At 40.7% G+C, this 23513-nt stretch overlaps 1 protein-coding gene across 5 annotated transcripts in view; it reads right to left on the bottom strand.

Annotated features, from left to right (window-relative positions):
- Positions 1-23513, bottom strand: part of LOC124605648 (zinc finger protein 143-like) — a 123390-nt gene that overhangs the window by 14684 nt on the left and 85193 nt on the right. For all 5 annotated transcript variants that reach the window (XM_047137471.1, XM_047137473.1, XM_047137472.1 and 2 more), the window contains 2 exons: positions 3991-4192; positions 2901-3109 (listed from right to left, as the gene is read on the bottom strand). In XM_047137471.1, the coding sequence (XP_046993427.1) occupies positions 2901-3109; positions 3991-4192 (411 nt within the window). The remainder of the gene's footprint in view (positions 1-2900; positions 3110-3990; positions 4193-23513) is intronic.

Consider the following 23513-nt stretch of genomic DNA (forward strand, 5'->3'; position numbering starts at 1 on the left):
TTCCCAACCCCCCGGCTGCACCTAGCAGCTACACCTTCCACCACTCCTACCCTACTAACCTTCTCACTACCCTGTCCCAGCCACTTCCTTAGCCTTACCACTCACAGACTACTATTCCACGCAGGCACAGTTGCTACATGTAGTCCAGCCTCAGCGGCCAGAGACAGTGGCCGTGTGTGTGTGTGTGTGTGTGTGTGTGTGTGTGTGAGAGAGAGAGAGAGAGAGAGTGAGAGAGAGAGAGAGAGAGAGAGAGAGAGAGAGAGAGAGAGAGAGAGAGAGTATTTTCTACTTTAGAAGAAGGCGTTTTGGTCAAAAGCTCAAATGTATACAAGTCTTTTTGTTCTGTCTGTCAGCAACTCAATGCCTCTTCTTAATGGTGATTAGCAACCTATCCTTTTCATAATATAATTGTTACACCTACGTATTAGTATGAACTGACCGATTCTAACTGTGACACACAGGATACTAAGTTTTGTTTTGTTTTAATTTGCAAAGAACAATGTTTTACGTGTCTGAAAATTGCCAATATTTGCACCACTGTCAAAGTCTGAGGTTACCTTGTCTGCAAGGTCATTTGGATACAACATGAACAGCATGTGTCCCAACACACTTTGATGGGGCGCACCTGAAGTTACTTCTACATCTGTCAATGATTCTCCATCCAAGATGAGATGCTGTGTCCTCTCCAGAAAGAAATTCTAAATCCAGTCACAAATAAGTGTGTGTGTGTGTGTGTGTGTGTGTGTGTGTGTGTGTGTGTGTGTGTGTGTGGTATTGAGTCAAATACCTTTCTGAAGTCAAGAAACGCTGCAGCTGCATGACCGCCTTCATCTGTAACTTTCAGCATGCCATGTGAGAAGAGTGCAAGTTGAGTTTCACATGATCAATGTTTTCGGAATCCATGATGGCTGGCACAGAGGATATCATTCTGCTCAATATACCACTTTACATCTGAGCTCAGAACATGTTTTAAGATTCAACTTTCCCAGGCAAGGTCAACTACTATGGCAAATTTCTCCCAGATGCTGTAAAAATTTTGTACTCACTGAAATAGCTCAAGACGAAGGGCATCAACTTCAAGTGGTCTATGTCATAAACTGGCAGACATCTGTTCCCAGTCTGGTTACTTTTATGCCAGGTAAGCAACTTACGCTCATCACCACTGCCTTTATAGTGTGGTACTGTTGCTCTGTCTCTAGTAAGTACTTCAGCAGTATGAATCACCCAGTTGCTATTAGGTGACAAACCCATCAGCAGCTCAGTTGAAGTACCCTCAAAGCAAAAAGGAGGCTGGCCACAATATAATTATGGCATTTGGAAGTTTTATGGGTACATTTACAGAACAAAGGTCCATTAGAGTGGACCATAAGTTGCTGAATTTATTATTTGCCCTGCACTTCCTGTTAAAAAATGCAAGACACTGCAACATTGGACTCTTTTCTATATTTCTGTATTTCCAACTTGTCACACATCTCGGAAGAATTTCCCATTGCAGCCCACACGGTAATCCAATTTACAATGAAAGATTATCTGCTGTTTTGTCTGTTTGGATTGGGTGATCTGATTATGTGCTAAAACAGATGGATGCAAATTCCACATTTGTATCTCACTTCACAACAGGTTCAACACCCACTACGGGATCCTCTTATTGGTAACAGAGGATGATCAATTCTGCCTCCCCTTCAGTGATGGATCATACACTTGCTCCATAAACTGCAATGGGTGATGATGTGAATGAAGTCCCTGGCAACACCAGTTACTTGCTACAGATATATTCTTAGACTGACTTCATGGGCCAGTTCAAGGTAGCAATGTGGCTGTTGGCGGTTGACATTCTCTATAATTTACCTTCCCCCCCCCCCCCCCCCCCCCCAAGTTCACATCCACCAAGTGCAATGTGTTCTGGGCTTTGACTAACATTTTTGTCATTATGGGAATACTCCCATATCATATACTCTGACAATGGTCCTGAGTTTGTATCCTCACAATTCAAAGATTTCTGTGTGGAGAATGGCATACACACCAGTCCCACCTAGTGTGTAATTCAGAAAGGAAGTGGATGGGCAGGACTTCTAAAGCACAAGTGAAGTCCACAAAATGTTATGACTTCTAAGGAAGCCTGTGCTGGAACTCACTACTTATAAGTATACTTAGCTAACAGCTGCAGCAGAACGGAGTTCCTATGTGGTGCAGACATCAGCCTGCCTGGTCATATTTCACAGAGGACACAAGGTGCTGCTACAAGGATAGTGAGCACTGGGGAAAGGGAGGGGGGAGGCTGTGCCATTAGGACCTCCAGTCCTGGCACCATCGGCCCACCACAACAGCCAGAGATACCAATGAAGATGGATATACTTTGGTTCTTGTCAAAGCTTTGACTAATATGAAACTGCTATTCACAGGTTTACACTGACTGACTTTTCCTTTTCTTTCTGAATTGGTTTACAATCTGTATTCAATATGGTAAAGGATGGACAACATGAAACCTGTTGATGACTCATGTCTCTAATATTCAGAAATTATTTACGAGCCATTTTGCTTTTCCACTTGCTCCCAAGAACATAGGATGGATAGGGCTTCACGTTAGTTGCAGTCTAGCTGCACTCAAAAGTATTCCTACTTGGTATTAGTTGGGTGTTAACTGGTGCTGACCGGAACTCTGATGGTCCCAATGGGCTACGTTCAGCAACTGCTACTTACATTGCAAGCTCAGGGATTGTGTACACATGACACTCTATCTGAACCTTGAATACTGTTGTGATGAGTTCGGAAGAAGCAAGAAAAGAAAGGATATTAGAAATTACACAAAATTACGAGATGAAAAGACCTAGAATGATTTTATTATATGGCTTTGCATTATATCACACACAATTTTCTAAATGTGTATTTAACATGCGTACCTTAATACTACAAACATACGGCTTCTCTCCAGAGTGTATCCTGAGATGGTTCTTAAAATTTGTTGCAGATGCAAATGCTCTTGTACATCCTTCAACATTACAAACATAAGGCCGTTCACCAGTATGTGTTCTCACATGCACTTTTCGTATATTAGATGTAGTAAAGGAGCGTCCACAACCAGCAACTGGACATGTGAACGGGCGTTCCCCTGAAAAGACAAAATGTTCATATAAAACAATAACCACAAGTCCCACCAAATATAAACATAAAGTAATCAGCTTTTTGTATATCATGAACAACAGGAAAACAACAATGAATGAGCAATAAAAGTTCTTGAGGACGAGATTTAAGATTCTTGAAATTAGTATTTGGAATGAGATTACATTATCAGAATGACAACCATGTAGATGAAATCTCACAATAACTTTAACATGCCCATAGCTAAGTACTTCAGAAATGATGACTTCTTTGCGATTTTTTACCATACCAACATTACAGATAACTGATCGAACACCCATCATCTCTCATCTATCTTCTTTCCTAGATACAATTAAGTTAAAGGCAGTTGGTCTTTGCTCATACCATATATCACACTCAAGGTACAGCTTCATCTTTCTTTTCCGGCACTATGGCCCATGGAGGGACCTGGCTTTGTTGAAGACCTGTCTCCTCCAGTCACTTCTTGACTCTGCCAAACTTCTCCAGTTCTGCACACCTAATCTTCTCAGAACTCTCTCTACATCTTCCAGTCATCAAAGTTTTGGTCTCTCCACAGAGTTACTGTCTGACTCTGTAGACAGCACCTTCTTTGGCACCCGCTGTTCCTTGATTCTCGCACATCATGTCCAAACCACTGCAATCTCATTCTGTTTACACCTATGGTGATCGGTGGGTTTTTATACAGTCCATACAGTTCTGCATTGGTCCTAATTCTCCAAGCACCATTATCACATGTTTCCTTGTACATCTTCCACAATGCTTTACATCTGTCAACTACGATGCACAATAACATTTACTGTCTCAATAATAGTACAGGTTAATTAATATCAAGTAATTCTGCTACAGACTAGAGCGAACAAAAATGTTTACCCGTGTGAGTACGTAAGTGCTTCTGAAGGTCTCCAGAAGTTTTGAAGGCTTTCTTGCATGTGTCTTCAGGACACCTGTAAGGCTTCTCACCAGTGTGTGTACGAATATGGGCTTTCCGACCATAGCCTGTTGCAAATGCTTTATCACAACCCCGAACAGTGCAACGGAATGGCCTGTCTCCTGTGTGTGTTCGTTCATGAACCTGAAATAATTGAAGCCATGCATTCATTTAAAATAAACAGTCTTGTTTCTCTCTCTCTCTCTCTCTCTCTCTCTCTCTCTCACTCTCTCTCTCTCTCTCTCTCTCTCTCTCTCTCTCTCTCTCACACACACACACACACACACACACACACACACACACACACACACACACATTATATATATATATATATATATATATATATATATATATATATATAGTATACCTAAAATGATAGTATTGACAGATAACCATATTTTGACCTGTGATAACATTTACATCTCCATATGTACTCTGCAAGCCACTACACTTTAGGCTACTGCTCAGTAATCCCTTTCCTGTTCCATTTGCAAATGGTGCTAGGAAAGAAATGGCTGTCTGTATGTTTCTATATAAGCTTGGATTTCTCTTATTTATCTTTGCAGTCCTTATGTGAGATGTACGCTGGTGGCAGTAGGAAGATTCTTAGTCTGTTGCAAATGCTGGCCCTCTAAACTTTCTCAATGGAGTTTTGCTGAAGGAATACCTTCTTCCCTCCAAGGCTTCCCATTTGAGTTCACACATTTCCATAATACTCACATGCTGATAGAACTGGCCAATAATAAATCTAAGAGCAGATCTCTTGAATTGTTTCAGTGCCTTCCTTTAACCTGACTGGTGGAGACCCCAAACACGTGAGAAGTACTCAAGAATGCGTAACACAAGTGTCCTATACTCTGTCTTCTATATAAACAAACTTTGCTTTCCTAAAATCCTCTCCCAGTAAAGCCAAGCTGAACACTCACCTTCCCCATAACAAACCCAACATGCTCATTCCATTTCAGGTTGTTTTGCAATGTCTGTGTCAAGCAGCACACTACTAATAGCATATCTGAACATCATAGGATTGTTTTTCCTACTCAACTGCATTAACTTACATTTTCCTACTTTTAGAGCACTCTCCCATTCATGAAACAAAATAAAAATTCTGTAAAGTCATCCTGTATTTCCCTATGTTCACTTAAAGATGACACAGTCCAGTGTACTACAGCATCATAAGCAAATAGTTGCAGACTGCTGCTCACCCTATCCTGTCACACTTCCCTGGGGCATTCCTAATGATATCCATATAAACAGTGAATGCTCACTATTCATGACAATATACTGGGTTCTATTATGTAAAAAGTCCTTGAGCCACCCCAGTATGTGAGAATCTTTTTTGTACACTTGTATTGTACTTTCATGAACAGTCTGCAGTATGGCACAGTGCCAAATGCTTTCTGGAAATCTAAAAATAGCTACACACACAACATTTCTCCATTATGATTAACAAGTAAGCAGCCGACCACACTGGTGCAATGGAAAAATTCAGCACAGCATAAAGCCGTAATGACAGTCATGCAACTCTCAATGAAGAATGCTTTCAGAATTATTTCACAAGAAACTCTTGTAACATTTATACGAATGATTAGCAGTGCAAGGAATCTCCAGTATGCATACTCAGCCTCACAGGAAACACGAAACAAATGGAAACATCAGTGTAACCGTACATAGTTTTTACATGTTCCTTGAAAAACACTAACAGACTGGACGTGTAAATAAACTTTCAAGAAATGCCTCAGAACATGAAATTTATTGAATACTTTCATACATCAGACTAAAATTCTTCAAAATAGGTGCCTTGAGAATCCACACACCAGTGCTAACGAGATTTCAACTGCTAGTAAGCTCCCCTGGAACTCCTTAACCAGAATGCTGTTCTGAATCCTCGCCGAAGCCTTTTGGACTGCTGCAATGCTGTCAAACTGCTTACCTTTCAGGTCTCTCTTCATTCGGGGGAAAAAAAAGAAATCACTGGAGGCAAGGTCAGGGCTATAGGCTGGCCGCGGTAGGATTGCCATGTTGAACCAGGTCAAAACTTCAGTGACAGTGAACCAGGTGTGAACAGTCACATTGTCATGGTGTAGTACCCAGTCATCTTTCTTCTCTCGGCACACTTGATCCCTCAAATGGCGGACCACTCCAGAATAATACTGACCATTGACAGTGTGTCCGGCAGGCACAAACTCTTTGTGGATCATTCCTTTTGCACCAAAGAAAGCAATAAGCATGCTTTCACACGTGACTTCCTCATGCGGGCTTTCTTCGGCTTTGGTGATGCGGAGGTGTGCCGCTCCAAGTTCTGCCTCTTCAACTCCGGATCGTATTCAAAGAGCCAGGTCTCTTCACTAGTAACCACTTCGTCCAAAAATTAGGTTCGGTTTGCAAACGTTCAACCATTTCCTGTGAAACAGCCAAGTGCTGCTTCTTCTGTTCATATGAGAGCACTTTAAGGACACGTTTTGTGCACACTTTTCTCATCATTATATCTTCTGTCACTAGCTGAAACAGTTTGGTGATTCAAACCCATTTCATCTGCAACCTTTCTGATGCTGAGATGTCGATCACTGTTTAAAACTTGATTCACTTTGGCCAGATTTTCATCAGTCCTGCTTGTTGAAGGTCTTCCACAGAGTTCATCATCCTCCAAGTCATCATGGCCATTTTTGAACCTCTTGTGCCACATGAAAATCACAGCATGTGACAAGGTGTATTCTTTATAGGTCTCTTGAATCATTTTGAATGTTTCCATACCGGTCTTCCCAGTTTTACACAAAAATTTGATTAAACACCGCTGCTCCAAGAGCCGCTGCATTTCAGACACTCCAATTTCTTGATGATGTTTTGAAACGGACACTACCTAAACTTTCAATGTTTTGACTCCAGAATTTTGCCAGCGAATGCCAATGCTTGGCTCACTTAGCCAACAGCCCTCACCACCCGCTGCAGGTGGTGAGACTGGTCTGCACGCACACCGCTACTCAGGAAAAAATCAGTCTTGCAACTTTATTTACACACTCTGTCACTCAGATTTGATTATGGACACCTTAATAGTTTATAACACAACAGACACTACAGTCACTTAATGAATGTAAGTGCAGAATATTACACGAAACTTATCAAGGATTACTTGCTAATTATCTACTATGAATTATGACAACCAATACAGCCAACTGATAGTACATACATTGGGTTATTTTTCTGGGATGAGTTTGAATACAACCTCTTGGTAAAAATGCTGTCCTTGTGCAGTCAGCCACATTATCGCAAAGTATTCCACCTTCTAGCCTGAAGCGAATCATCAGCCTCCTAGGTGTCCCTCCAAATGAGGAAAAAGGAGAAAGTCACTTGGTGCGAGGTTGGGACCACAGCGGGTGGGGGGGTGGTTGACGATGGCCCAGCGAAACTACTTCCACAGCATTGTGGTCTTCTTGGTTGTATGAGGTTATGCTTTGCCATGAAGGAAGATGATGTCCTCAGTTGGAAGTAATGGGTATTTCTTCCTGACTACTTTCAGCAATAATGTCCAGGTCTTACAGTATCAATCAGTGGTCACTGTCTTCCCTCTTTCCAAAAACTCCACGAGTGTGACACAATGTCCCAAAACATTGTGGCTATCACCTTCCTGCAGATGGCGGTCACCTCAAACTTCTTTGCCTTTCTGCAGAGGAGGTGTGTTTCTACTCCACTAATGACCACTTACTGTTGGGAGTGTAGTGATGGATCCATGTTTTGTCACCCATGATACTGCTGTGAGGGAAACTGCCCCTTCCATGGAGAACCATTGCAAAAGTTAAAGGTTTATCCTTGTGCACTTCTCCTTGTGTTGGTTGGTCAAATTTCATGGAACCAGTTAGCAAAAAACTTTCCAGCATTACAGAATATCATGAACAATGTGACAAATGCTTCCCAACGACATTCCCAATTCCACCATCACATGCCATAACATGGTCCTTCCATTGTCCTGAATCAGCTCCACCATGCAAGCTGTGCTCAAATCTGTTAATGCCATTCTCAGTCTGCCATGGTAATTCTTGTTGGTGACATTTTCTCTAGTGGTAATGAACTTCGACACCATTCTTTGACATACTGACATGACATTAGTCTATCTGTGAACCTCTACAAGCTACCAATGGATTTCAGACATGGTTACATGTTCTGCCCACAGAAATTGAATAACTAAGCAGATTCCTTTGAGAGCAGTTTTCCAAATGAGTCACCTACAACTAGTGCTGTATGTGACAGATCCCTGAAACTGCAGAGCTGCCAACCACATGTATCAGGATTACCTCAAATTACTAATTTCATCGTAAGAGATAAAAATCTAGGAATATCAGCCTTGTAACCTTAGTTTCCGATCACTTTTCGTATCTTAGAACAGGTATAGGAACAGATTTTCTATAATGTTTACTACTTTGAAACAGTTTTACAAAGTGCTGCTAATTTCTAATAGTTTTCTTAAGATTCTGTGACAATGTAATTGACCAAAATTGGATTTCCATATGATTGGGGCACTCAGCAATCAAACTAGAAATATGAAAACTATAGACTAAAACTAATAAGTTACTTTCCATTTATAAGACCTCATCACCAACTCAATCACAATTTTAATTTTAACTAAGTTGATCACTTCATATTTAATTGATACCAAGCAAATGGCTATCTTAAATAGCTGATGCATCTCTCATGATGAATCTCCTTCTGAATGGGGACAAATTACTACTGGCATTCAAAAGGGTTCAATTGTGGGAACACTCCTGTTCTTGCAGTATGTAAGTGGCCTTCCATGTTATACTGATAAAACAGAAATTGTGCTCTTTGCTGATGATGCAATAATCATATTCAAGCCCAACAGTACTGCAACAACAGAATGAACAATCAATGAAATTCTCAAAGACAATATTGATTGGTTCATGGTAAAAGGCACCTTTCTTTCTTACTAAAAAAAGAAGAAGGAGAAGAAGAAGAAGTAGTTCATACAATTCTGCACAAGGTAAGGTGTATCATTATCAATAACAATGCGGTAAGGGGAAAGAAAATATATGTAACTGGTTGCATAAAATTCCTGGGTCTGCATACTGATCATAACTTGAATTAGAAATAACATATTATCAATCTTTTCAAAAGCCTGAGTTCAGCAACATTTACTCTAAGTGCAATTGCTGGTTTTGTTGATGAAGGCATCAGAAAATTAGCTTATTTTGTTTACTTTCATTTCTTGGTGTCATATGGAAAAATTTTCTGAGCCAACATACACAAAGTATTCATTATACAGAAACATGCCATAAGAATAATATCTGGTGTTCATCATTGAATTTCATGCAGACAGCTGTTTAAAACATAACACGAGACTACTAACAATACCCTTACATACATTTATTCTCTTATGAGATTTGTCTGAACGAATCTGGCATTACTTGGAAATAATAGCGTCATACATCAATACAACACCAGGAACAAAAATAGCCCCCATCATCCACCACTTAACCTCAGTCTTGCGCAGGAAGGAAGAAAGCACACAGACATAAAAATATCTACATGAAATATATTCACAGTTGTAAATGTGGACAACCTACAGCTGTATAATGGAATGACAACACTGAAAATTTGTGCAGGACCACGACTCGAACTTGGATTTCCCACTTGTCACAAACGACCACCTTAACCATTTCAGCTATCTGAGCATGCTTTACAGCAAGACCCAAACTTCCATATGTCGTCATTCATGTGTAAACACCTGCACTTGTACATTCATTATGTATATTCCCGTACAGGGGAGACATTTTAACTAAAAGCCACTTGCTCAGCAGATAAATAAGACTTTGCAATGCATATATATATATATATATATATATATATATATATATATATATATATATATGGTTATAATAGAGGGAAACATTCCTGACGAGGCAACCGTTGGTTGCGAAAGCTAGAATTTTGTGTGTATGTTTGTGTTTGTTTGTGTGTCTGTCGACCTGCCAGCACTTTCATTTGGTAAGTCACATCATCTTTGTTTTATATATATATATATATATATATATATATATATATATATATATTTTAGAGGGAAACATTCCACGTAGGAAATATATATCTAAAAACAAAGATGATGTGACTTACTAAATGAAAGTGCTGGCAGGTCGACAGACACACAAACATACACACAAAATTCAAGCTTTCGCAACAAACTCTTTCCTGATGAGGCAACAGTTTGTTGCGAAAGCTCGAATTTTGTGTGTATGTTTGTGTGTCTGTCGACCTGCCAGCACTTTCATTTGGTAAGTCACATCATCTTTGTTTTATATATAATAGATGGAAACATTCCACATGGGAAAAATATATCTAAAAACAAAGATATTGAGACTTACCAAACAAAAGCGCTGGCAGGTCGATAGACACACAAACAAACACACAAACACACAAAATTCTAGCTTTCGCAACCAACGGTTGCTTCGTCAGGAAAGAGGAAAGGAGAGGGAAAGACGAAAGGATGTGGGTTTTAAGGGAGAGGGTAAGGAGTCATTCCAATCCCGGGAGCGGAAAGACTTACCTTATGGGGAAAAAAGGACGGGTATACACTCGCGCGCGCGCGCGCACACACACACACACACACACACACACACACACACACACACACATATCCATCCGCACATACACAGACACAAGCAGACATTCCATTATATAGCTGAAGGTTGTCCATATTTATTTCACAACAGCAGCAGCGCGCGCGCGCGCCCACACACACACACACACACACAGATATATATCTGTGTGTGTGTGTGTGTGTGTGTGTGTGTGTGTGTGTGCGTGCGTGTGCGCGCTGCTGCTGTTGTGAAATAAATATGGACAACCTTCAGCTGTATAATGGAATGACAACATTGAAAATTCATCAATGAATGAATGTCACAACTGTGAACACATTAAATGCATTTTACTATAGCTTCAGTGGCCACAGTGCACCTTCCTTTGAACATTGTTATACTGCAATACCGCATAAAAATATCTAACCACCTTCCTTGAGCTTCGGTGCTGTTTTAAAAACAAACTGAAATTATTTCTATTTAACAACTCCTAATTCATAGATGAATTTCTTAAGTGAACAGTGCATATGTGATTGGGTTACAATTGATAAATTTTGTTGTAGATGAAGAGTCATTTACATCTAAATCACTACTCTGCTATTCATGTTTAAGGCTTGGCACAGGACCCCTTGCTGACTATTTCTTGACTGTTCCACTACTATACAGCATGTAAGAGAAATGAACACTTACATCCTTCTGTGTGAGCTCCGATTTATCTTATTTTATTATGGGGTCATTCCTCCATATATAGATGGAAGTCAAAAAAATATTTTTGCATTTACAGGAGAGGGTGGGTAGGAAGTGCAACTTGTAATTTCCGATATAGCATTACTAGAGTCCCACTTGACACAGTCAAGTCATTTAAATATCTGGGCATAACATTACAAAGTGATATGAAATGGAACGACCATGTGAAAACTGCGGCAGGAAAGGTGAATGGTCAACTTTGGTTTACTGGGAGAATTTAAGGAAAGAACGGTTCACCTGTAAAGGAGACCACATATATGACGCTGGTGCGACATATTCTTGAGTACTGCTCAAATGTTTGGGATGTGAACAGGGTCAGATTGAAGGAACACATCGAAACAATTCAAAGGTGGGCTGCTATATTTGTTACCAGTAGGTTCGAACAACACGTAAGTGTTACGGAGATGCTTTGGGAAGTCAAATGGGAAATGAGGGTATTTAGAGGACTGGCATTTGAAGTTGACTGCCAAACAATTCTACCATCACCAACATACATTGCACATAAGGACCATGAAGATAATATACAAGAAATTAGGGCTCCCACGAAGGCATATAGACAATTGTTTTTCCCTCACTCTTTTTGCGCGGGGAATAGCAAAGGAAATGACTAGTAGTGGTACAGAGTACCCTCTGCCAGGAAACCCCACAGTGACTTGCAGAGTATCTGTGTGGATGTAGATGTAGAAAGTTGGAAATTGGAATTTTGTACAAAGAACTCGCTGCAGTTAAAAGTGCCTTCGTTCTAATGATTGCCAACCCAGCTCGTGTACCATATTCGTGACGCTCTCCCTCCTGTTTTGCATTAATACAAAATGAGTTACCCCTCTTTGGACTTTTTCAATGTCCTCCATCAATCGTATCATGTAAATATCCCATACCATGTGGCAATATTCTACCAGAGGACGACAAGCGTTTTTCTACCAGAGGATGACAAACGTAGTGTAGGCAATCTCTTTAGTAGATTTGTTACTTCTTCCAAGTATTCTGCCAATAAAACACAGTGTTTGGTTCCAATTTAAGTTGTTCATTATTGTAATTCCTAGGTGTTTAGTTGAATCAACAACCTATTTATTGTAAACCTATTTATTGTAAAACCTATTTATTGTAAAACCTATTTATTGTAAAACCTATTTATTGTAAAACCTATTTATTGTAAAACCTATTTATTGTAAAACCTATTTATTGTAAAACCTAAAGTTGATTCTTTTTAGTACTCATGTGCGGGTCCTTTCAATTTTTATTGTTTGGAGTCAATTGTCTTTCTTCGCACCATACTGACATCTTGTCTATATAATTTTGTACTTCATATTGATATTCTTATAACTATACTTAGGCAGTAAAGTGACAGGATCAACTGTAAGCAACCCAAGAAAGTTGTTCACATTAGTCTCCCAAATCGTTTACATATATTAGAAACAGCAGAGGGCCCAGTACAGTTTCTCGGGAAATGCCAAATATCACTTCTGTTTCACTCGATGACTTCGAAATCACAAACCCAGTCACACAATTGAGGCACACAGTTTGACTAGACGCAGCTTATGAGAAATGGTGTCAAAAGCCTTTGAGAAATATAGAAAAATGAAAACTACTAGAGATTCCATGTCAATAGCACTCATTGTATTGTATTGTATTGTATTAAATGGGGACCTAGAAATGACAGAGAGGCTTTGTCCCATTGTAGCCCTCAGTGGTTCACAACTCCACAACAAGCCACAGCAGGCCACAGCAGTCCATCCACCCCACCACCACCCCACACCGAACTCAGGGTTATTGTGTGGTCCAGACCCCAGTTGACCCCCCCTCCGGGAACGTTTCATACCAGAAAAGTGTAACCTCAAATGTTTGCATGGCAGAGTAATGGTGGCGTGTTTATACGTGGAAACGGTGTTTGCGCAGGTACCCAGACACAATCGCCGACACAATGTAACTGAGATGGAATAAGGGGAAACAGCCTACATTCGCCAAGACAGATGGAAAACTGCCTTAAAAACCATCCACAGGTTGGCTGGCACACCGGATTCGACACTAATCTGCCGGGCAGATTCGTGCCGGGGACCAGTATGCCTTCCTGCTCGGGAAGCAGCGTGTTAGACCTCACGGTTAGCCGGCGGGCTCTAACACTCATTACTTTGTGTCAATAAAGGGCTGGTTCTGTTCACAAGAATGATACTCTCTGGATCTATGCCAACCAAGTGTCAATGGAGCATTTTATTCAAAGTATTTCATATTGTTTGAACACAGCATACAACCCAAAATCTTACCGCAAATTGCCATCAGTGGTACGGATCTATAATTCAGCACATTACTTCTATTTCTTCCCTTGTGTATAGGTGTGATCTATGCATATTTCCAATCCTTAGGTACAGATTTTTCACCGGACAAGTGGTTGTAAATGACTGTTAAATATGGAGCTTTTACATTAGTATACTCCACAGTCTGGACCAGAAGATTTGTCTTTATTACATGACTTAGGTTACTTCACTACATTAAGGTTATCACTTCTAAGTGACTACTGTTGGCAGCTGTTCTTGATCTCAGTTCCGAAATTTTTACTGTATCTTCACTGGTGAAGGAATTTTGGATCACTCTTTTAATTAAGCCTACTGTAGTTGCAGTGTCAACAATAATATTGCTGTTCCTATCACATAGTGAAGATATTGATTGTGCATTGTCACTGGTTTACTTTACATATGACCAAAATCTCTTCAGATTTCCTGCCAAATTTTGAGACAGAGTTTCACTGTGTAAATTACTGAAAGCATCTCACATTGAAGTCCACACTAAATTTCAAGCTCCTGTAAAATATCAATAGCAATCTTTTTGCAATCTTTTAAATAGCAGGCGTTTTTGCTGCTTTTGCAACAGAGTCCTAACCTGTTTAGTGTACAATGGAGGATCTGGGTATGAATCCCTCAATTGTCATCAATACATTACAATTTCTCTTAATTAAACCCACACCTGGTGTACGTTTACATTGTTAGTTTGGAAGGAATGGAGACTGTCTCTTAAGAGCCACCAACTGAATTTTTATTTGCTATTTTAAATAGATATTATATTTTGCATTTTTTTCGTGGTTTTGGATATTATTATATTCAGTCTCACTTCAATGACCTTGTAGTCATCTAATCCCTGTATCTGTCATGATGCTCTCTATTTGGTCAGGATTGTTTGTTGTCAAGAAGGCTAGTATGTTACTGCAAACATTTACACTTCGTGTTGGCTCCTGAACTGTGCAAAATAATTTTCGGAGAATACATTTAGTAAAATTTTGGACAATTTTTATGCCTACCAGTGGCTTTAAACACAAATTTTCACTAACATATTGACGGTAGGCTGAAGTCACCCCAACTATAATTGCAAGAGTTGGGTACCTATTTGAAATGTCACTCAAATTTTTCTTGAATCCTTCACCAACTACATCCGGGTCGAGGGGTCAGTAAAAGGAACCAACTTTTTATTTATTCAGATTGATGAGTATAACCTCTCCCTATGGTAGCTCGTAGCAACTATCTACTTCAAGTGTTTGTGTGTTTGTGGGTTAGGTGCACTCAACTTCGAGGTTATCACCACACACACGAAGATCAATGGAAAGAAATGTTGTTAGAACATAGAAAATGTGACAGAAGAACTACAAGGCACACTCACTTTCTCCTAGTCTCAACCATGATCACTTGCTCAATCACACTAGCTCACAACCTGGGGACCACCACCACAATTGGGAGATATGCGAAAACTGTCAATTAAAACACAAAAACACTAAAGGAAAACTAAGAGTGATTCACAGAAATATGTGGCTGGCTCATCGCTCATCAAAAACATGTCTAAGCTAGCCAATCTGAGAACACACAAAAAATGGCACCCTAAAATTTCAGGGAACAAGTCAAACATCACACATTTGGAGAGCTCTCTCGCCAGAGCAAGAAGCCATGCATCGTAAGGCTGTGGCCTATGCAAAGACGAGTAAGGAGGATCTCATTTTGTCTGCTTTGCTGCCATGGCTGTGTTGTGGAGTTAACAAGACACAGCTTGTTATATGTCACTTCCAGCCATTCTTCTCACCAGTGATGCATGACCTGGACAGTGAGGCGAGGACATGCAGGAGGATGGCACACAGAACTAAGTGAGAATCATAACACATCTCCTTGGCTGCAACATCCGCCCATTTGTTAAGTACAATACCCATGTGCTCTGGCACCGGTGGAAGACACCTCCTTCCCCAGCCTTCATGATCACGGGAGGGCATCTTGGATATTCTACACTACTTTATCCGCTGGGTACAAGCATTATAGAGAGTGAAAGACACTCAAGGAATGGGAATAGCCAAGGAATTTAGCACTCTAAACATGTCTCATCTGCTATAGTGCCTACAAGATCACATGTAATTCCACACTGAAGACAGTAAAGTCTTGGGTCAGTTGGATCTTGAGGAAACAACTGAGAAAAATAACAGAGCAACTAATGGAGTCTCAATCCTGTAAATTCTGCTTCAGACCTCAGCTGAAATGTCACAAACAATGTATTAAACACACATGTAGGAATGCAGTCTCTCCTGTACTGCACTACATCTAAAATCACTCTTGGCCTCTGTAGTAACCATGGTGGCAGGCAGTTAAAACCCAGGAGTTGTGGTTGTACTTGCTCCACACTAAGTGACTCCAGCCTCAGCACAGAGACTGGGTATGGCACTGGCCCTGTAAACACTTGCTTCCAGCCTAATTACCCTCATGGTCGATAGCATCAATAATCTTAAGGTAAGAGGGCCTTGCTGATCCATATACTGTGCTTCCATAGTAAAGCTGCAATCACATGAAAGCCCTAAAAAATTGAAGCAGATGCACCTTTTCTGCTCCTCAAGTCCTGTGGCTAAGACTATTTAGATATTCAGTGCCTTCTGGGTTCTGGCTTTCAGGTCTGGGAACTACGACAACTTGCAGTAAAAGATGGGGCCTCGAAACTTCACTGAGCCTTTAAAACGTGCATTGGTGCCCCTCATATTCCATTCAGGTAAATTAAAAAGACAATGAGCATGATTAAAATGAAGACACACACTTTCATCTGCAGAAAACTGAAAACCCATCTTTGCAGCCCACTCCTCCAACCTCTGCATTATGAGTTGCAACACTATAGAGGATGAACAGAAAACTCCAAAATCATGCACTGAATAGGACTCCTCACCACAGACATGATATTGTTTATAGCTATGGCAAAGGGGGTAACACTTAAAATACTGCCCTGAGGAACACCATTCCCTTGCTCAAAACGATCCGACAGCATGTCACCAACACAGGACCTAAGAAATTTCTTAGATAGGAAAGACTATATGAAGATGGGTAGGTGGCTATGAAAGCTCAATTGACAGAGTTGCACAAGAATATTGAATCTCCAAGCAGTGTCGTATGCCTAACTGATATATACTGAGACAGTGATGTTTATGTAGGAAAGCCTACCGCACAGCTACCTCTAGCAGGACCACGTTATCGACAGTATATCGAAATCTCCGGAACCCACACTGAGACCAGCTAAGGAGTTGCCTGCTCTCTTAACAACCATACTAAATGATGGTTAACCACTTGCTCCAGGGTCTATCCTACACAGCTCATTAAGGTGACACACTGGTAGCTACTGGGACATGTGCAGTCCTTTCCTGGTTTGAGGAAAGGTATCAAAACTACCTCCCTCCACAAGTTGGGAAACTGGCCTGTCTGACGTATCAAATTAAAACAGCCAAGGGGGATATCCTGTGATGCTGTTGGCAAATGTTGAAGCAAGGAGTACCAGATTTGCGACCCTGACAAAGCCAAATCCAGCTCCCATGTGGAGAAAGGGCAGTTGTAAGACTCAGAATTATTGAATATGAAATCCAACTTGCCTCTCTCTACAGACGCTTGGTAACGGATGAATGCCGTATCCTGGCTGGTATTGGCAGTAGTCATTCCAAAATGCTCTGCCATTGTCTGAGCAGTGTTTCCAGGCATTGTCTGGAAACACCCATGTTTCAGCACTGCTGCTATTTGGAAATGACTGTGCTTACTGAAAATCCTCCTGATGGCTTCCTGTACTTTGGTAGGACAAGTGGAACAGTTGATGGAGTACAGGACCGTTTGCTATGACCTTTTCTTACTCTCCTTAGTTACACATTGAGTACTGACTCTTGCGACTCAGAAGGCTGAGGTTGTCTGCTGTTGGGCAGTATTGAAACCGTCGAAGAGCTGCACACCTGTCCCCGATTGCTGAGCGGCACTCATTGTTCTACCAAGATACAGGTTGCCTCCTAGTGACCTATGGACTTTGGGATAAATAAGTCAGCAGCATAATGGATTGCTCATGTGCTGTGCTCCACCCATTCCTGGACACTGTCGAGATGTTCAAACACAACCAGCTTGCTGAACAGCATTCAATTAGCCCTGCTGACTATCTATTTCAGTGGCTTCTGTTCGAGTAATGCTCCATCCAGTCGGTGGCTCCATAGTGGGATGTGGACTCTGGAATGAAGGTCATCGAGTAGAAAGAGAGGTTGATGGCTGAGGATAACACAGTAGCAGCTGAGAAATGAGTGGGACCACTTTCGTTGAGGATGCACAGCTCCTGAGATGACATGATGTTCTCGAAGTATGGTTCAAGCCCCATAACACACTATGGGCACTGAAATCACTCAGTAAGAGAAATGGCTGGGGCAGTTCTTCAACAAGGTCTGTGAGAGCCTCAGTGTCCATTGCATCCTGTGGAGATAAGTACAGGGAGCAGATACTGATCTTCTGACCTACATGAACTGCAACAGCTGAAACTTGCATGTCAGTACCCAAGGACAGAGCCGAGGAGTTGAGTGTGTTATTGACACACACAGCAACCCCTCTTTGGCCTACTCCCGTTACGTCAGCCTTGCAATGAAAAGAACAGCCCCATAGTACAGCATCAACAGACACTTTAAAGTACACTTCCCGCAAACAAAGGACAGGAGGCCTTCTTGTGCAAGGAGTTTCAGTTCCTCCACATGTGTCCTGAATCCATTAATGTTCCATTGCAATATGGGAGCCATTTATAATGGAGATTGCATTTTTACCCCGTCTTTCTGCTAGGGAGGGGAGCCTGTAGTGTGTGGAGGCAGCATCTTGGGGTGAGATTGACTGCCCTATGTCATCATCATGGAATGAGAAATATCAGAGCCACGTCGACATCGTCAGACTGCTTACTTTCCATCTCCCATCAGTGGCTGTGCTAGTGGCTGCACTTGATGGCAGCAACCACAGCCTTTTTTTGAAGTTCTAGGAGGAGGTATGGGCTTTGAAATAGCAGCGGCAGCACAAGTGCCCTTTTCATGATGATGTGGATTCAACAATGCCTTTTCTGTCCCACTCAGCTTTCAGTTCCACTTTGTGAATGTCAGTGACATCTTTGCATGACACAACACCTTTGCTATAGTTCCAATGTGTTGTGCATTTCAGTTTTGATTGCATTCTCCCTAAGGCACCGGGCTTTCTGTAGGTTCTTCACTCATTTAGCTAGATTTCAGTGCATACACTATTTCGGCTTTGGTGCTTTCTACAAGCTTTGGAGCTCTGGTTATTCCTCAACACAGCTACTACAATTTACAGCTATAATAAAGATTAAAACAAAAAATCCAGTTCTGCAAATAGCGGCATGTTTTCACAGAGAGAAAATGTACCTTATTTGTGAACCTACTAACGCTTTCCACAACATGGTGAGTTGTCACAAATATAATCCACAGAACGTGCAAAAATGTTGAACTAAACTCTGTCAACTTTTAGATGCTACGTGTGGTGCACCGCCAGGATCTTATTCTGAGTTAGAAAGTCATATCTGAAACTTCCTGGCAGATTAAAACTGTGTGCTGCACCAGAGCTCAAACCTGAGTCCTTCGCCTTTTCCAGGCAAGTGCTCCATCAAGTAAGCTCTCCAACTATGACAGATGACCCACCTTCACAGTTTTTACTTCTGCCAGTATTTTGTCTCCTACGTGGCATGTAAAAAATAAACATTTCTCTGTATTCGCTGGAGTATTTTCAACCAAACTTGGTACACGCAACTTATAAAGTGGGATTGTGGGAATGAGGCATGCAGAAGAGTAGCTGGAAGTTCTCCTGCAGCCTAGTGGGACTAGCACCCCTGGAAGAAAGGATACTACAGAGACATGTATAAGCCTGGAGGGTTGTTCCCAGACTGAAATTCCAGTTCATATGTGAAGTAAAAAATTCTCCTGGTGTTCTTTCTAGACTTATGCTTCTTTTTACATATTTTTCCCAGACCACTTCCAGCTACTCTTTTGCATGCCTCACTCCCAAAGTCCCACTTCATAAGTTGCTTGTACCAAGTTTGGTTGAAAATACTCCAGCACATACAGAGAAATGTTTATTTTTTACTCGCCTACTCCCTCTCCTACTCACTAAGACACAATGTTTGTCCCATCCCCACAGCCTTTTGTCCCAGAATGTCATGTGTGTCATAGGTTTGGCTGAAACTGCCCATGGATGTGTCCTGTTACTAACTTTCACTTTTGCTGATCATACATCATAAGTACATCCATCCTATAATGGGTTTAGTCTTAATATTGTTAAATGGGTTTAGTATTAATATTTTTTACTGTTACCCAACTACTGAATATGTTTCAGGATTGGTCCAATGATGCACTTTCATTTCACAAAAAATGGAATGTACAGTCTGACCAGGCAGGGCCCCAAGGAACCGTGGAAACTACTTCAATCGCCTCTATCTGTAGCAACAGCTGACGAACTGCACTGACTGGAAACCAGCCCCGCCCCCCCAATATCTTCACTGGTCACGTCCGCTGGAGGGAGAATTTAAGACGGCCACGCATTCCAGACATGAGGCATACCGCAGCGTCACTCGAGCAGGCTCTTGTTCCGCTCCGACGAGGCAATACCCCTGGCCATGCTCTCAGCAGCTTGCCTGCACAACACCACGTGGCTCACATCATTAACTACTGCGTTTCACTGAGGTATGTATGAACTGCAGAATTCTTAGCCTGTGCTCAGTGTCAGTGTTCTGTTGCAGTTCATTTAACAAAAGGAGTGCTACCATGTTTCTCTGCACCGCCTCCCAAAGCTGCGTCTCCTCGAGGTGCTTCTACTGACAACGGGTGTACAAATCCTGATGCTGGATGGCTCACTTGTCCTCCCAGTATCAGCAATTGGAATACTGTCTGCCTTGATAGTTGACTGGTAGTGTGGCAGAATCCCATGCAAATGGGCTCGGGTTCGTTTCTCGGCTGGGTTGGAACTTTTCTCTGCTCTGGGACTGGGTGTTGTGTTGCCTGCATCATCATATCACCCCATCAACATGCAAGGTATCGAAGTGGCGTCAACTAAAAAAACTTGCACTAGGTGACATGTCTACTTGACAGGAGGCCCTAGTCGCATGACATTTCATTTTTTTTTTTCATTGGAATACTGTGTGTAGTGTAGTTATGGTTTTGATTTTATTTTACACTATTTTCATCCCTTAGATGCATAAGGCATATGGATCATTCCCAGCTCCATCCGACTCTAAGCCCAGACAGATTGGCACTTAAGAAGGTTGTAAAAAGCCTTTTTAAAGCAGTTTTTATATACTTAGTACAATTAAGTTTATAAGTACAAACAAAAATAATTGTCTTGAAATGTTACATAAAATGAAGGAAAGGCAACCACTAACCTATAGATGACTGGTGTGATTCACATAGAAACACACATCAGAAAAGAGTATTTACACTAGCTTTTGAGCTCTTGCTCTTTCAATAGTGGATATACACACATTCACACACACACAGCCACAGATACCCAAATGAGCACGCCTGGAGCCGTGGCAAGAATCCTAAAATGTTGATGACCTATTCCACCTGATATGTCTCTGTATATGTAACTACCAATATCTTAAAGTTTCTGCAGCATTCTATATTCTTACACTTGGCATGTGTTGTCGAACTGGCATGACCAAATGTATTGTGCCCTATGTCTGGCCACATTCGTTTCTGGCACACATACTCAATCAGTCACAGTATCTATGCAACGAAGCAGTAATTACTGTCAAACAAATAACAGAAAATATTAAATTCTGTCAGAAAAAAATGATCACTAGCAAATACACTGTCAAATATTAGGTGTAAATCTTTAAGTGCAATAATAGTAATGACATCATTACTTCGAGCTTCACTCTTTGAAATATGGAGCTTTGGCTTATTCCAGTAGAAGTGCACTTCCGGTGTTGGCAGCTTTTGCATTGCTGCTGCTGTTGGTAAAGGTTCACTGAATGAATCCTGGGAAGTCGACACAATGAATCATGAATGACATGTAGGTAGCCAATGAGATTCTTGCTCATAATTTCCTATGGTTTCTAAATAAAATTAGCTAGTATTTTCTACTGTAAGACTGGAACTTAACCACAGTTTTCATTCTTCAGGAAAATTGGAAATAAGACATACAAGTAGGTTATTGCAATGACAAATGTGTATCATGAGCTACGCTACACATCAATCTATTATTTTCACATTGAGATTCATTGGCTCCTTCAATGCAAATTATTACACTCCAACCTAACCTAGACCTGAGGCTAAGCTACAGCTCAATCCATCACCACAATCAGGTTTTCTGCTTTCAAATTCATCTACTTTCCTACTCAACCAAAATGGGTTACATTCCAACCTATATAGGTCTCAAGCTTCATTACAGGCCAGCCTGTCAAAAATCTTGGTATTTTGAATAATAAAAGAATTGTGACCATCAGTACGCAAGCTTAAAATTCACAATAACCAGATCAGTAAAAGTTATTCTGACTCTTTGCATATCAAAAATAAATATAATCAATTCCTATGTTCTGTAAAATATTGTTTTTATTATTCTTTCTTTTCTCAGACGTTATGTCTGGTCAAAGATGGAAAGTGAGGTGGACCGTGATCAAGCGTGACTTCCTTTTAACTGTACGGTATATGTTACATTGCATTTAGGAACTTTCGGGTAATTGAACATGTATCAATAATTAAAGATTTCTGTAGTTGTATACATACATTTGGATGTAGCTGTATTGCGTTGATGTACTGGTGGATATTGTGTGGTATGCCTCCTGTAGTTATAGTATAATTGGTATAATGTCAACTTTATCCTGATGCCACATGCCCTTGACTTCCTCAGCCAGTTGGATGTATTTTTCAATTTTTTCTCCTGTTTTCTTTTGTATATTTGCTGTATTGGGTATGGATATTTCGATTAGTTGTGTTAATTTCTTCTTTTTATTGATGAGTATGATGTCAGGTTTGTTATGTGTTGTTGTTTTATCTGTTATAATGGTTCTGTTCCAGTATAATTTGTATTCATCATTCTACAGTACATTTTGTGGTGCATACTTGTATGTGGGAATGTGTTGTTTTATAAGTTTATGTTGTAAGGCAAGCTGTTGATGTATTATTTTTGCTACATTGTCATGTCTTCTGGGGTATTCTGTATTTGCTAGTATTGTACATCCGCTTGTGATGTGATCTACTGTTTCCATTTGTTGTTTGCAAAGTCTGCATTTATCTGTTGTGGTATTGGGACCTTTAATAATACGCCTGCTGTAATATCTGGTGTTTATTGTTTGATCCTGTATTGCAATCATGAATCCTTCCATCTCACTGTATATATTGCCTTTTCTTAGCCATGTGTCAGATGCGTCTTGATCGATGTGTGGCTGTGTTAGATGATACCGGTGCTTGCCACGCAGTGTTTTCTTTTTCCAATTTACTTTCTTCGTGTCTGTTGATGTAATGTGATCTAAAGGGTTGTAGAGGTGGTTATGAAATTGTAGTGGTGTAGCCGATATATTTATATGAGTGATTGCTTCGTGTATTTTGCTAGTTTCTGCTCGTTCTATAAAGAATTTTCTTAAATTGTCTACCTGTCCATAATGTAGGTTTTTTATGTCGATAAATCCCCTTCTTCCTTCCTTTCTGCTTCATGTGAATCTTTCTGTTGCTGAATGTATGTGATGTATTCTATATTTGTGGCATTGTGATCGTGTAAGTGTATTGAGTGCTTCTAGGCCTGTGTTACTCCATTTCACTACTCCAAATGAGTAGGTCAATATTGGTATAGCATAGGTATTTATAGCTTTTCTCTTGTTTCTTGCTGTCAATTCTGTTTTCAGTA

The sequence above is a fragment of the Schistocerca americana genome, chromosome 3 (genome assembly GCF_021461395.2).
Source record: "Schistocerca americana isolate TAMUIC-IGC-003095 chromosome 3, iqSchAmer2.1, whole genome shotgun sequence".
NCBI lineage: Eukaryota > Metazoa > Arthropoda > Insecta > Orthoptera > Acrididae > Schistocerca > Schistocerca americana.